Below are 13,346 nucleotides of genomic sequence, written 5' to 3' on the forward strand. Positions count from 1 at the left end.
TCGTGGTCCAAGGCCCGAGGATGACGCCCAAGCTCGACTCAATAGTGGGACGGGCGTGAGCTCCGGGGATGTCGAGGTGGACAGACGAGTCCCGAGTTGTAGATGAATATTACCTAGGTAGGTTGATGTTATTGCCCACCGTATCCATATTGTCTACCAGGTCCGTATCACGTGGCATCACGTGGTATCCATGCTTTGCTGACTAAGTTGTGCACATATTGATTGGCTGTAATATGATGGGTCTGATTGGCCAGCTCTAACGACCGCGACGATGGCACTTCAGATTCTTTTTCTGCCAGAGCAGATTGTGTTGGCCTCATGTTTGAGATGCCACGCCACATCAAGTGCCAGAAGCTGCAACATGGCGAGCGCGCAGCCTAACTGACTATTCAGCTTGGCCCGGACGTCGAAGCCGATGCCATCTTGCTTTCCTCTTTGGCTATCGTGGCCGTGTGGTTGATGGCGAATGAGCCTTGTATGTCTCCAAAGAAGTGGACAGAAGAGATTTTGTTTCGAACCTCGAATCTGTATGCTTTCAACATGGAAGATTTGCACACAAGATGTCTCTCTTTCAGACCACGCACACGGTGTTTGCCTTGCAAGCAACTCTCATCGGCCAAGTCATGGGTCCTTCGGCACAGGAATTCCATATATCAAAGCACATATGTATATACACAGGCATATACATATAGGTGTCGATCGTCAGGCGAACATATGTATAAAATTATGTGGATGTTCTGAATCATCAGCCTTGGATGGAGCGGAACAGCTCAACTGGCACGCGCTTGACGGTAAGATCAAACAAGGAACACCTTGAAAACGGATATTCCCCTTGAGAGAGACTGAGACGACGCAGACATTAACGGACATGAAGTTTCATTGTGTGCTTGCTTTAACAGACACCCAATGCCAGCGAGGCCGTATGGACGTGTATACCGAAGAGCAATCTTCCTAGGCCTTCTCCCTTAACGCCATCATGTTACCAATTCGACAAATTGCAGAGAAGTGCTGCAAGGAAATGACTGTATTAGGTCACATTGGCAGTCTCATCCGAAGCGGCTGCAGCAAATTGAATATCGAGTCCATGATGTCTCGTATTCACTGCATCATTCGCCAGCCCCCTTTCACATGTGCCCTGGCAACAGCGACATCGACGCGCGGGTGTGTGAATGATGCACCGCCTCAGAGGTCGCGTTTCTGTCAGTGAAGGTCAGTGATGTAGCTCTTAGTTCACAGGACGCGGTATTTATTCGAACCCTCTCTCACTCTCACCATCAAATCATCTACGAAAAGCCCACCACCACTCTCACGAACCGTCGGCTTCTCGATCTAAGTTTTCGTGCAGTTCCACACTCCAGCAGCTTCTGAACCCTCCAGACTTGCAAACCCCAACAGCATAAGGCTGCGCTTCGCGAAAAGGCGTCGACAAAGGCTCGTCTGACTGGATACCAGCCTACTCCATACCCACTTCGAATCCACTCCATCACCAAATTCTTCAACGGTACCCAATAAGACATCCGAGGACCTAGAAGATTATCTCTCTGGTCATCAGCAGGCACGCTCTTATACCTCAGAGGACCTTTGATCTCCCCCATTACCCTCAAAAACCTCTTCTTTCGACGAGATTTCTCCTCTTCCTTCTTACCACCACTTGAACACCTCTCACACAGTCTCGACCAAATCATCTTGTCTTCTCTTCCTGATTACCGTTATTCGAACACGTCGCAGACAGACTTGTTCACATCGACCTGCCTCAGAGACCATCTCCTCTTCCTTCTTACCACTCCTCCAACACGTCGCAGACAGACTTGTTCAGGTCACCTTGTATCAGAGGATATCTCATACGCGGATCGCCCAGCATCCAGTCTAGACTTACTATCCAGAATTGGACCTTGAACGGCAACCGCCGTGGAATATCACGCTGGTGATATCATCCTAGGGCATCAGGGGCATCCACACTTAGACGACAACATGGGTTTCAGTGTCACTGCTCCCGAATTCGTACCTGGCAGTCAGGAGTACGTCATGGAACAGTCCGAGCTTCCGCATTTTCAAGTCCAGGAGCCCGTCGTCGCCTCGTTTGTGTACTATGATCCACAGTTCATGGCCTCTCTCGCCGATGAACCTCGACTATCAGTGCTAAACCCTCTGACTGGCGACTTCATCAATGTATCACCGCTCCCGTGCCCCTTCGACTTCGAGGCCAACGAAGATTTCGACGCCGAGTACGCCTTCGATATCTCCAGAGGAGCCTTTTTCAGCCAAGAACAGCACGAAGCCGGCCTGTACCCACATGGGTTTCACTTTCGCACCATTGACAATCGCGATGATACAGTGCCGGAGCCCTTCTGTGCTATCCGTTGCCCTGAAAGATACCCCCTGTCAACGCCGCGTCGTCCAGAAACTTCGGCACTGTGGACTCAGAACAACAGACAGAGTCATTTGATCGAGTGGTATGAACGATGGACTCAGTACGAGGAGTACACCATTGAAGAAATGGAGGGCTCATGTATCCACCATTTCAGCTTCTTCAACCATCGCGTCTACAGCAAGTCGGCAACGAAGCCAGCGACGACGATCGCCGTGCTCAAGTCGTCGTCGAAACACCTTGCGATGACAGATGCGAGAGACCTCCGCATCCCAATCACAGTCTCGTGGGCCTCTCGTTTCCTGGATCCAGTGAGGTACACTGGCGACCCAGAGATCCTTGACGCGATGCGCGGGACAGAACTGGAAAACGCAGTGATGGGGCATTGCGACAAGCTGTACACTGGCAATGGCTGGTGGTTATACGACCAGTGGTCTCAGGAAGACGACCTGCCACTGCTCGATCCTCTCGCAACGGACAAATACCAGAGGGGTCACACCATCATCAACGGTTGCGCCGAAGGCTTCCCAACCAGCAGGGCGATACTCAGCGCTGGTACCGAAGAAAAGCTCGCCATTGACAAGGCCCGCAAAGCTGCGTTGCAGTCCCGAATCGCAAGAGGGCCAGTGAAGTCAAGACTTGAGTTGTCCTGTGTATCGTCCAGTGACCTCGAGGAGGTCATCGTGTTCCCCTCTGTGAATGCGCAACACTCCCAACACGAAAAGCAGCCGGCCTGCGATGCGGGCCAGGACATTGAGACTCCTACTGCTGCCGCCATTGTCGCACCAGTCCCTCTGTCTCGCGAGGAATTTCACCGTCGCCTGGCAGCATTCCCTCTGGGAAGCGGGGACTGGGACGAAGAGGAGGACGAGCCAGCACCGATGGTGGAGGCTGCAAGTTCCGAACGTGAGGCATGGCTCCGGCGACTGGAGGAGCTCGGCCCACTGGGAAGCTCAAACTGGGCGGATGACATCGAAGACGAGGAGGCAGAGTTGGCGAGCTCAACAGAGACCGCCGAAACAAAGGCACCCAGCTTGCCAGAGCCAAGTACTACCGCCCAAGACGAACCGTCATGCCCATCAGAAGCTTCCCGTCCCGACCGCGAGGCATGGATCCGGCGATTGGAAGCACTCGGCCCACTGGGAAGCGCGAATTGGGCCGACGACATCGATGATGTGGAAGAGGGAGAAGAAGACGAGCCGTTGTCGCCTGCGTCGTCCGTGGCTCTGGAAAGTGTATCGTCAGAAACAAGATCGCCATCTACATCTTTCTCCGCCTTTGACACAAGCTCTTCGGCCACCTCGGTAGCCTCGCTGGAGTCTGCCGAAACGAAGTCTCAAGACTCGCACGAGGCAGATCCTGCCAGTAACGAGGAGGATGAGGTGGAGATAGTCGGCACCATCGTCGATCTCGACAGCGACAATACCTTCATTCGACCCTCAATCAACGAGGAAACCGTACCGGCGCCTGCGGCAGGTCCAGAAGCGATCTCCGAGGCCATGCCACTGTCCCCCGCCCAGCCAGAGATCCTATATCAAGCCCCACCCGTGTCCGCGCTGGCCAGCCTCCGCCGGCACATGGCAGAGGCCGCAACATACTCGGCTGGCTGGGGAAGCGGATACGACCAGTGGCCCGACTTCTCTGGTGCCGCCGGGTTCGAAGCACTCGCACCCACGTCGGCGCACTCAGTGCCCGCGTCTTTCCCAATACAAAGCGGCAACAACACAGCCACGCCAAAGGGGAAGTCGAGACAGTGGCTGAAGAGAGGACTCGTCAAAGTCATGGGCCTGTTGACTGGAAAGGCCTCGCCGTTGCGATGCCGGACGGCCATCGCACCCTAGGCGAGCCTATGCCTATACGTACTGGCAAGCAATCCAAAGAAGCGACTCTCTTCTGCCACGAGCCAACTCTACCTCGAGCCACTTCGACCACCAAAGCGGCCGGCTCCATGATCCATCATCTCTCTCTTCCAAAGCAAGCAAGCAAGCGACATCAGCAACTCTCCTCCAAGACCGGATTCACCTCCAGCATGTTTCCTTCCGGCATACAGTCATAGCAATTGTCTCTCCTAAGCGAGCGAGTGACTCGAAGCAGTCCTCTTCCTTCTCCACGTCTTTTCTTCAATTCTCGAAAACAAGCGATATGAGCGTATTCTGTCGATCAATTCTCCACAAGCAAGCGGCTCAGTTCGGTTTCGCATTTCATGGTTCAATTCGGCGTTTCACCAGGCCGTCTGTTCTCCTTTTCAGCACTCGAGCAGGATTGGGTACGTGTGCGGGTATACTGGGTATTTGGTCTCACCACGGTGATTGGGAAACGGGAAAGGAAAGGGAATAGCAAGGTGTTCATGGTGGTGATAGGTGGGTTATACAGTAGCATCTCAAATGGTGCAGGATGATGTTTACGGGTCTACGGTTTTGATGGGATGCGGATTGGGGTGTTTTCCACCCAAGGACATGAACTTCTATGATACCCCCGATGCGAAAAGCATCATGCGAGATTAGCATACAAAACGAAAAGACAAACATACACATTAACTTCGTTCCTGCCTGGGCCTGTGTAACCCCTTTCGGTGGTAGCCTTGTAGTCTGGGAAGGAATGGGATATATACGTACTTTGACCAAACAGGCGGGAAACCAATGATAACCCATTTGCTAAGCCCTAAGCCCGTGCCATGGTGCCTCTCGTCTACCAAGCCGTCAGCAAGAGGCGATGTCTCTGTTCAGAAGCCATGGAAGCTCTTCCGATCATATCATCCCAACGGGGTTGCTGTCCGGAACTAAGGATAATGATGCAAGTCCGCACATTCTGTCTTTCAACAAGCGCCGCATGGTGAAGGATGTCTTTCAAATATATCCGAGACCACCGAGAAGACCGCATGACGGCTGAAATCCAGAGCGATTGTCTTTGCTTTTCTAGCCCCGAAGCACAGTCTTGAGCAATCAGATCTCAAGCACCTAGGTTCACTTGTTCCAGAGTCTGCCGCTATTACATCAACGTGCAGAACGGCACAGGCCATGATTGCAGATCGAGTGGCGTTTGACGATGATCGGTGCCATCTACGGAGTATGCCTTTAGAGTTTGCAAGACGGCTTGCTGGGATGACGATGTTCGGTTAGATCTGGAGAGTCAAACGGCTGGCTGTCGACGTTTACATGTCGACTTTTGGGCCAGAAGTGGTCGGGCGGAGGGAAAAGACTGGTCGGCCTGTTTGAAGGGGAGCTTGGGGTAGGAGGACTGCCATTGTGGGCATGGATGCAAGCGAACAGAAGCGAGAGAGGCATGAGATAACTGGCCAGTAGTAGCACAAACCACCATGATTGACCAGGATAGACCAGCCGCTCACTAACATAACTAGATGCTCGTTGGCGTGTGTGGCTGCGGCGCCATGCAATCTCCTTCGAGCAATGCTCTCCACCCTGCACTGTGTGAATCTTGGATGTTGATCATGCTCAATCCGGCTGCCGCAGGTCTCGCGTGGATGCAGCAGACACGGTTGCGATCGAAGGAGGTCTAAAGAGGCACAATGGAGGATGGAGGACGGAGGAGTAAGAGGTGGCAGGTTTCTCCCTTCAGACCCGTGCAGTATCTAGGCTCGAGTCGAGTCTTCGAGATTGCCTACAGAAGAGGCTGAAGGGAGCTGTTTGTGCCATTGACAGGTTCATGCAAAAATGATTTCGGATGTTTCAAGACACAAACCCGGAGCCCAACTGACTGGGGCGTGAGACGGAGCATCAGCTGTGAAGCGAGTCGTTGAAATTGGAGAGTTGAGAGGAACCGTGAGGAACAGGGATGGTTGGCGCAATGAGGCTTCCTTAGGCTTCCTTAGGCGGTCCGCTTGGAGGCTGCTAGGCGCTGCTAGGCTTTGCCGGGCGTGCCCCGGGTCTTTTAAGACCGCCACTTGACCTGTGCTGGTTAGTGGTGTAGACTGCGACTCTGTGAGCCATGCCCGGATCGGCCCTGTTCCCCCTGCCGGCCCATCGCTGCTTGATGATGGCTGTACTCGCCCGGCGACAGCGGCCTCTCTCACCTGGTCGACGTGCTTGTTGCTGTCCGTCCTGCCCTGGCGTTGTTTGAAAGCAGAAGCTCGCCTCTTCACCTCTGACAGTCTCTTTGTGTGAACCCAGAACCCAGAACCCAGAACCCAGCTGCTGCTGTCTCGCTTGTGCAGTCGCAGTCTGCACCTGCCATCGCGTCTCGCCTCCCCAATCACACCCTGCGACCTTGTTCGATCTCTACCTTTCCCTTCGCGACTCTACCTCAAGCTTGTCTTGTTTCCAAGCTCAATCGCCTCTCCAGGTCCCTTGTCTGGAGCATCAGTCCATTCCTGCTCTAACTACCAGTCGCTCGTTTGCTCACTTTTATATCGACCTTCTCTCTCGTTTGGCCATCCCCGGCCCACCCCCATACCGTCGATTCTCGGGCGCCCAAACAGCGCTTTGGCCTTGGACCCGGACCGCTGGAGACGGTCAAAGCTCATTGACCCTGAATACCTGCCACCAGGCTTGTGGGCACTCAGTCACCGCGTGGCAGCTGGATCAACCGCGACGGCAGACACCAGGGGCTGGGAGAAGATGAGTTCAGCATGAGCTTGGAAGAGTCGGATACATCTTGGATATCACAACTGGGGAGCCCTAGTTGATCAAGCACTCTCACACGATTGATTCACCAACCGACGTCTTATAAAATTCGAACATGACCAAACTGCAGTCTTTGAGCGCATTGGCCCTCGTGGCTCCCACCGTCCTTGCGCAAAGCTGCATATCTCTGGCGGGCTCCAAGACTTGTCCAGCATTCAATTCTTCCTCGGTTTCCACCGACCAGACCTTGGTTGATTTATAGTAAGCCGTGTTAGAGATATATGATTGACAGAATACTGACTGGAGCAGCCCTTTTCTTGCATATGTCTCAAATACCAAAGACTTCGACACCCAGTTAAGTCAGTATGTCTCGCAACAATACGTCCAATCCAAGTATACCGACATATTTGGCTGTGACAACGTGAAGCTGGGCAACTCTTCAGATTACTATGCCCGCTATACAACCAGCTTCCTATGTAATGGGATCGTACAGAATTCTCGGAGGCCGTGTGGGTTATCCAACGAAGATGCTACACCCCTTTGCGCCGATTCCTGTGCCGACTTGGCTGTTAGCGAAGAGCAGATCGTTGCGAGCGACTTGTGCAAGGGTCGGGACGATGACTATGCAGACCAACTTCGAGCAGACTTTACCAACTGCGCCTTACCGGCCAATTCTATAAGTGGAAGCTGTATCAGCGGCGAATCGAATGAGCCTCTCGACTGCGGGTTCGGCGGCAACTTGATGGGCCTCTGCAATTTCTGTCGAGCGAGCACCGAGAATGGTACCGACTCGTGCTGCTTCACCTCTAATACTACTGGCCGTTGCCAGGACGTCACTCTTCCTGTTTTCTCAACCATCGCAAATCTCTTCTCTTCTACAGCCAGTCCTACCACCTCGGCCACAGGCAAACCTACGGCGGAAGCAGCCGGTTCTGGAGGACACCACGGCCTTAGCGGCGGTGCAATCGCCGGCATTGTCGTCGGATCCGTCTTGGGATTCCTTCTTCTACTCGCCCTCATTGTCCTTGCCATTGTGTGCCTCCGGCGTCGGCGTAACGACAGCAAAGCTGGCAGTCTACTGAATCAGCCATCTCCACAGAGGCGAGGAGTGTCCTCGTCTGCCTACAATCAACCCATGACAGAACAGGGGTATGAAGTCCTCCCAGGTGGACGTGTTGCTCGCATGTCTGCTCTTCAGGACGATCAGCCCGGCGTCATGATGGGTCCACCTGGAATCGGGCCACGAAACTACACATCTCATACCGATCCTTACGGCGACAGTCCAGGGTCCCACGAAAAGCTCGGGGGTGTTGCCGGGGTCGTTAAACACGATGGATCCCCCGGTAATGGCTCGCAACAGAGCAGTTCCCCGGGAGACTACTCATCGCCCGAAGGCGTCGCCAGTGGACAGTCAGAGCAATTGCCCTTTTTCAAAGACTACTACTCCAATGACGATATCCATCCTGGAGACCGGGTGGCCGTCCTATGGGCCTATCAGCCTCGTGCCGGGGATGAGTTCGAACTCGAAAGAGGAGACATGCTCAAGGTGGTTGGTATTTGGGATGATGGTTGGGCCACTGGAGTGCGGCTTAACGAGCGTGCCGAAGACTACGATGGCAAACATAAGGCGCAACGAGACAGTGGTGTCTCCAACGGGAGCGCCACGCGTGAAGAAACGCCCTCACCGACCGGAGAGATCAAGGCCTTCCCTCTTGTCTGCGTCTGTTTGCCTGAAGCGTGGAAGAAAACGGTAGAGGGTGACACTTCTACAGAGGGCGGGTCAGGCGGTCCACCACTGACATGAGTCGTTGTTCAGTTTGGTCACCCCGCTGACATTTGATTACGACGACATGCACTTAGCACGGGAGTTTCGGATTTATGCCCACAGACCGATCAAGGCAGAGTACTCGATAATACCACTAATATCATATTCCAAGCACCGCCTTTGACGAAACGGACTCAACCTTGAATTTGAGGATATCCTCGAGGTCATATCTCGTCGACAAGGTCTGGACCTGGATGCATCGACACGAAACCGAATTGGATCGTTGTTGGCTATTTTGCTATACCTTTTATGCTTCGTTTGATACCCTTTTGTACAGATTTGCTCCAGCAGTGGCGATTCACAAGGTGGTTTTGTTTAGACAGGGAGTTTGCAAATGCATTCGTTCGGTCTGGTGTGGTGGAAGAAAGAAAAGGAGGAGAAAACAAGCTCGGTCCAGACGCCAGGAGATGGATGGCATCCACATTCCATGCTGCAATTCATGGGTGCGCAGGACGAACTATGACAAGCTGGCAGGACTCGCTTGACACCCAGCCGAGAGCGGGAGAGAAGAGACAACAGGGATCAGTCCCGGACGGCCAGCAGAAACCGACGGCCAGCAGAGAGTGGGAGGGCCGAGTTGTATGACGGCCAGGCAATGGGAGTATCGTGGTGATGGATCAGATACCTGGTGCTGTCACAATCAGATGCCCGTAGACTTGGGTACCTAGCTAGGTATTGAATAGTCGAGAAATACCAAGTATCTGCTCAGTGCGGAGTATGTATCCGTACTCTCTACGGCATACAGGAATACAGTATACGGATATGTGTGCATACACCACCTCGTCATTATGAATATAAGTGTTATATGATAGATTGATCTGGTAAGCATGCTGGCTGCTGGACAAGGCTATGTATGTACTGTTACGTGTCAATGGGAAGGAGGGAGCGTGATCAATCTTTGTAAGAGGAAGAGGAAGGAGGAAAGAAGAACGAGAAAAGGAGAGGGCCGCGACCGATAGAACAGAGATGTGTACGGGGTACGGAGGATTGGGTAGGATATTGATTTTATTAATTATCTAAATAGTACAAACCCATTCCTCCCCTAATTATCCATCTCTGGACACGTACGGCCATTATCACCAACAAAACCACTCGACTCGTTCCATTCATTCATTCATATTTCAATTAGTCTGTTGATGAATTTCCCTCTTCATCTCCATCTCCATCCACATCCATATTCGTCTTTGTCTTGCTCCATCTACCTTTCCTCCTTTCAGTCCCAGTCCCAGTCACACTCTCGTGTGTGTGTAAGTACTGGGTTCTATCTCCGATCAGTCAGTCAATGGTTCGGTCGCGGTCGAGGTCGCGGTCGCAATTCGTCGTCTCGGTTCGATTCCGTGAGCCGTCGGTCGGTCGGTCGGTGGCAGGATGCTTTTCGGGTCGTTTCTGAATCACGACTGTGGCATCGCATCGCATCGCATCGAATGGTGGCGGGCGTGGTTCGCGCGAAATGTTTCTCTTCTTCCTTACCTTTGCGTTCCTTACCTTTTCCGTTTTCGCTTTTTCCTTTCCCGTCCTTCCCAAAACAAGAATCCTTTTGTGTATCCCGTCCTTCGTTTCAGTCCCAATTCCAATGCTGATAGATATTCATGGAAATCCTGAACGCCAATGCCAATGCCAACGACAACGCCAACGCCATTGCCTGAATAGGGGTCTTGTTCTCGTCTTGTTTCGTTTCGTTTCGGCGCAGAGCAGAGCAGTGCTGGAACAAGGCAATGCAACAAAATGCCACGCAACGCAGGTCCAATACGTCTCCCTCCACTCCGCGTCCATTAAAGCGAGGAGAGGAATGCGCGAAGAGCAGGAGCAAAGGTGTACTCGGTAGATTGCACCAAGGCGAGAGCTCGGCTCGGCTCAGGCAAATCCAATCTCTCCATTCCGACACGCCGTCCCTGGTGCCACGGGCCCCATATCAATCAACCCGCCTTGGTCACACAGGTAGAATGCGTTCTCGCCCTTACAGAATAAACTGCCGGACGGCGTACAAGCTCCGGCGTTCTGACGGATGATTTGCCCGTTGACGCACTGCATCCCCGCGGCCACAGAGCCCATGTAGGTGAACGTGGTGGACGAAGACGAGGTGCTCACGCACTGTGAGAACGTGGTGAGAGAGTTGCATTCAAAAGTACCTGGGACGCAGGACGTTGTTGGTGCCGACGTGGACGTGGGTGCGGACGTGGACGTGGATGTAGATGTAGAGGTGAAGGTGGATACGGACGTATAGGTCAACGTGCTTGTGCTTGTGGTCGTGAATGTGGATGTAAGGGTAGATGTTGGAGTATATGTAGAGGTAGGCGTAGCTGTAGCTGTTGACGCAGCTGTAGACGCAGCTGTAGACGTAGCTGTATCCGTAGCCGTATCCGTATCCGTATCTGTGGCCGTAGACGTAGAAGAGGTAGAGGTGGACGAAAATGTAGACGTAGTCGTGGTGGAGTATGAAGTTGGCGTGAGTGAAGATGAAGATGAAGAAATCGTAGAGGTGAGGGTGACAAAGGTGGTTGGCATGCTTGTCACCTCCGACGATGTTGATGACAACGACAACGTCGATGTAAGGCCGGTGGTTGTTGTCGAGGGCTCCATCGATGTCACCGTAGCCATTGCCGTGCTAGCCGGGATAGTAGTTAAATCAGTAATGCTTCCTGTGATAGTAATTAATATTCCACCAGGGTCCGAGGATCCAGTTTCAGAGGTCGATTCGGCAGTGGTGGTTGTATCTGATCCTGAGTCAGGGGTTTGCGTGGTAGAGGATGGCACGAAAATGCCTGGCCCAGTCCCAGTCGTAGTCGTCGCTTCGGTCGTGAGTCCTAGAGTAGAAGTGGTGGCAGGCGAGTCTGTGAGTCCGGCGGAAGCGCTTGTAACTGCGCTTGTCGAGTCTGAAGTTGAGCTTGTCGTACTCCCCGAGATTGTATAGCCTGGTCCAGCAGCTGCAGTGATTTCGTCCTGACCGTAGACCACATCGCTACCCGGGTTGGGAAATACAATCTCTGCGCCCTCGATGGTCTGACAGTCATTGCCAATGTTGCAGGTGAAGATGTCCGGAAGGTCGTCGATGGAAGCTTGTCGCTTGAAGGGGGTCCGTCGATACTTCTGAGCCGGGTTGCTGACGATCTGGACCCGGGCACAGTTCTGATACATCTCGCGGTTGCCCACCAGGTTGAACCAGGTCCAGGAGAAGAGAGCCGTGTCCGAGGATGGTGCGTAGCTGGGAACCGTAAAGCTGTAGGTCCTGGGTAGGGGACACCCGCCAATGATCGACTTGATGACTTTGAAGGTAACTCCATTGTCATACGACAGCGAGAGTTGACAAGAACCTCCGTCGTGGGTGGCTGTCCCATTCACCCACATGTCGTAAGTCCCGCCTGCCACATAGGTTGCTTTGGTCACGTTAGTATCGGTGTAGTTCTGCTGATAGTGTTTGCATGAGAAGTCAGAGCCGTCAGCAAGGAGGGGAGATGTCATGGAATAGTCTTTGTCATAGTAGGGGACATCGGGATCAAGGGGACTTCGCAGAGGGTAAGGCCAACTCAATTGCATGTGGGCTTGAATGCACACTGGAAGCCATATCAAAAGGGATGTGAGGAGGAGGGAATTTGGGAGTAGGTTGGGCATAGTGCGTTAGGTAAAGATGTGTAGTGTGTATGATGGATCGGAAAGGAGGTAGTGGACTGTGGTATGAGAGGCAATGAAATAGTTCGGGAGGCTCTGTTCGTCTCGGTTGAGATGAAGTGATACGAGCAGCAACCTGCCCGGGGAATGTGATCTGAATGTGCTTGCGGAGAGTGATGAGACGGTTGGAATTTGTGAAGGTCTGAAGGATGAGGACAGTGTCCAGTCTGCCGAGATATGGTGACAGGATGCTTCTTTTCTATCACTCTGTCGACAGCAACAAGCTGCTGGATAGCCACTTCAGGCCACGCCGCTCCCGCCTCGATCTTCAAGGCGGCGGGCGCACATGAGAACAATGCGTGCCCAACGTCCATCCGTTGATCTGGATACAAGGCCGAGAGGTGGTGCTGGTGTTGACCGCAGGCTGTACAATATACTTCGGGGCCTGAAGCTGGCCCGGGCGGAGGTGGCTAAGCCGTCATGACCCACGCGGAAACTTGTGGACGGTCAGCCGCCGGTTGACATGTCCTCTGTATGTATCTGACCATTCTCAGCCTTCCTTTGGCCTTGACATTCAGGGGTTGGGCTGAACAATTCCGCCCTAAAATGTTCTCGGTCTGGGTGATGAACTCGCTAATCTCAGCCACCAAAGCTTGAATCTTGAATACCTGTTATGTAAGTGCCTGTGGCTCCCTGTCGCCATCTCCGCATTTCAGGCTTGTCTCGATGGATGTTAGTAATGCGAGTCTTATTTTCAACAACCACGAGTCATGCTTTGCTGGGCTCGTCATACTCCAGCCATTCTGTTGAATGGACGTATAGAAGAGAAAAAATGAGCATAACAGTTGATGGGGGATCCCGAAGGACTCCACCTAGCCTGCCAACGCCTCATCAGAGCTCGCCGGGGCAACTAACCGCGCACAGGGCATCTTTTGGCCTCCGCGTCCTCTCTGCTACCATGTCCGAT

General features: G+C 53.1%; 3 protein-coding genes across 3 annotated transcripts; 2 read left to right on the forward strand and 1 right to left on the reverse strand.

The window, feature by feature from the left end:
• Positions 1–1,971: 1,971 nt before the first annotated feature.
• A1O3_05341 (uncharacterized protein) lies at positions 1,972–4,209 on the forward strand (the record flags this gene model as incomplete). Its single annotated transcript, XM_007735466.1, has 1 exon — positions 1,972–4,209. One exon carries the CDS (start codon positions 1,972–1,974, stop codon positions 4,207–4,209), a length of 2,238 nt encoding a protein of 745 aa, XP_007733656.1.
• Positions 4,210–7,063: 2,854 nt separating this feature from the next.
• On the forward strand, positions 7,064–8,752 carry A1O3_05342 (uncharacterized protein; the record flags this gene model as incomplete). The annotated part of the gene is made up of 2 exons (XM_007735467.1): positions 7,064–7,209; positions 7,258–8,752. 2 exons carry the CDS (start codon positions 7,064–7,066, stop codon positions 8,750–8,752), a joined length of 1,641 nt encoding a protein of 546 aa, XP_007733657.1.
• Positions 8,753–10,892: 2,140 nt separating this feature from the next.
• A1O3_05343 (uncharacterized protein) lies at positions 10,893–12,307 on the reverse strand (the record flags this gene model as incomplete). Its single annotated transcript, XM_007735468.1, has 2 exons — positions 10,893–11,378; positions 11,528–12,307. 2 exons carry the CDS (start codon positions 12,305–12,307, stop codon positions 10,893–10,895), a joined length of 1,266 nt encoding a protein of 421 aa, XP_007733658.1.
• Between the last annotated feature and the right edge of the window lie 1,039 nt (positions 12,308–13,346).

This window comes from Capronia epimyces (genome assembly GCF_000585565.1).
Source record: "Capronia epimyces CBS 606.96 chromosome Unknown aczIQ-supercont1.4, whole genome shotgun sequence".
NCBI lineage: Eukaryota > Fungi > Ascomycota > Eurotiomycetes > Chaetothyriales > Herpotrichiellaceae > Capronia > Capronia epimyces.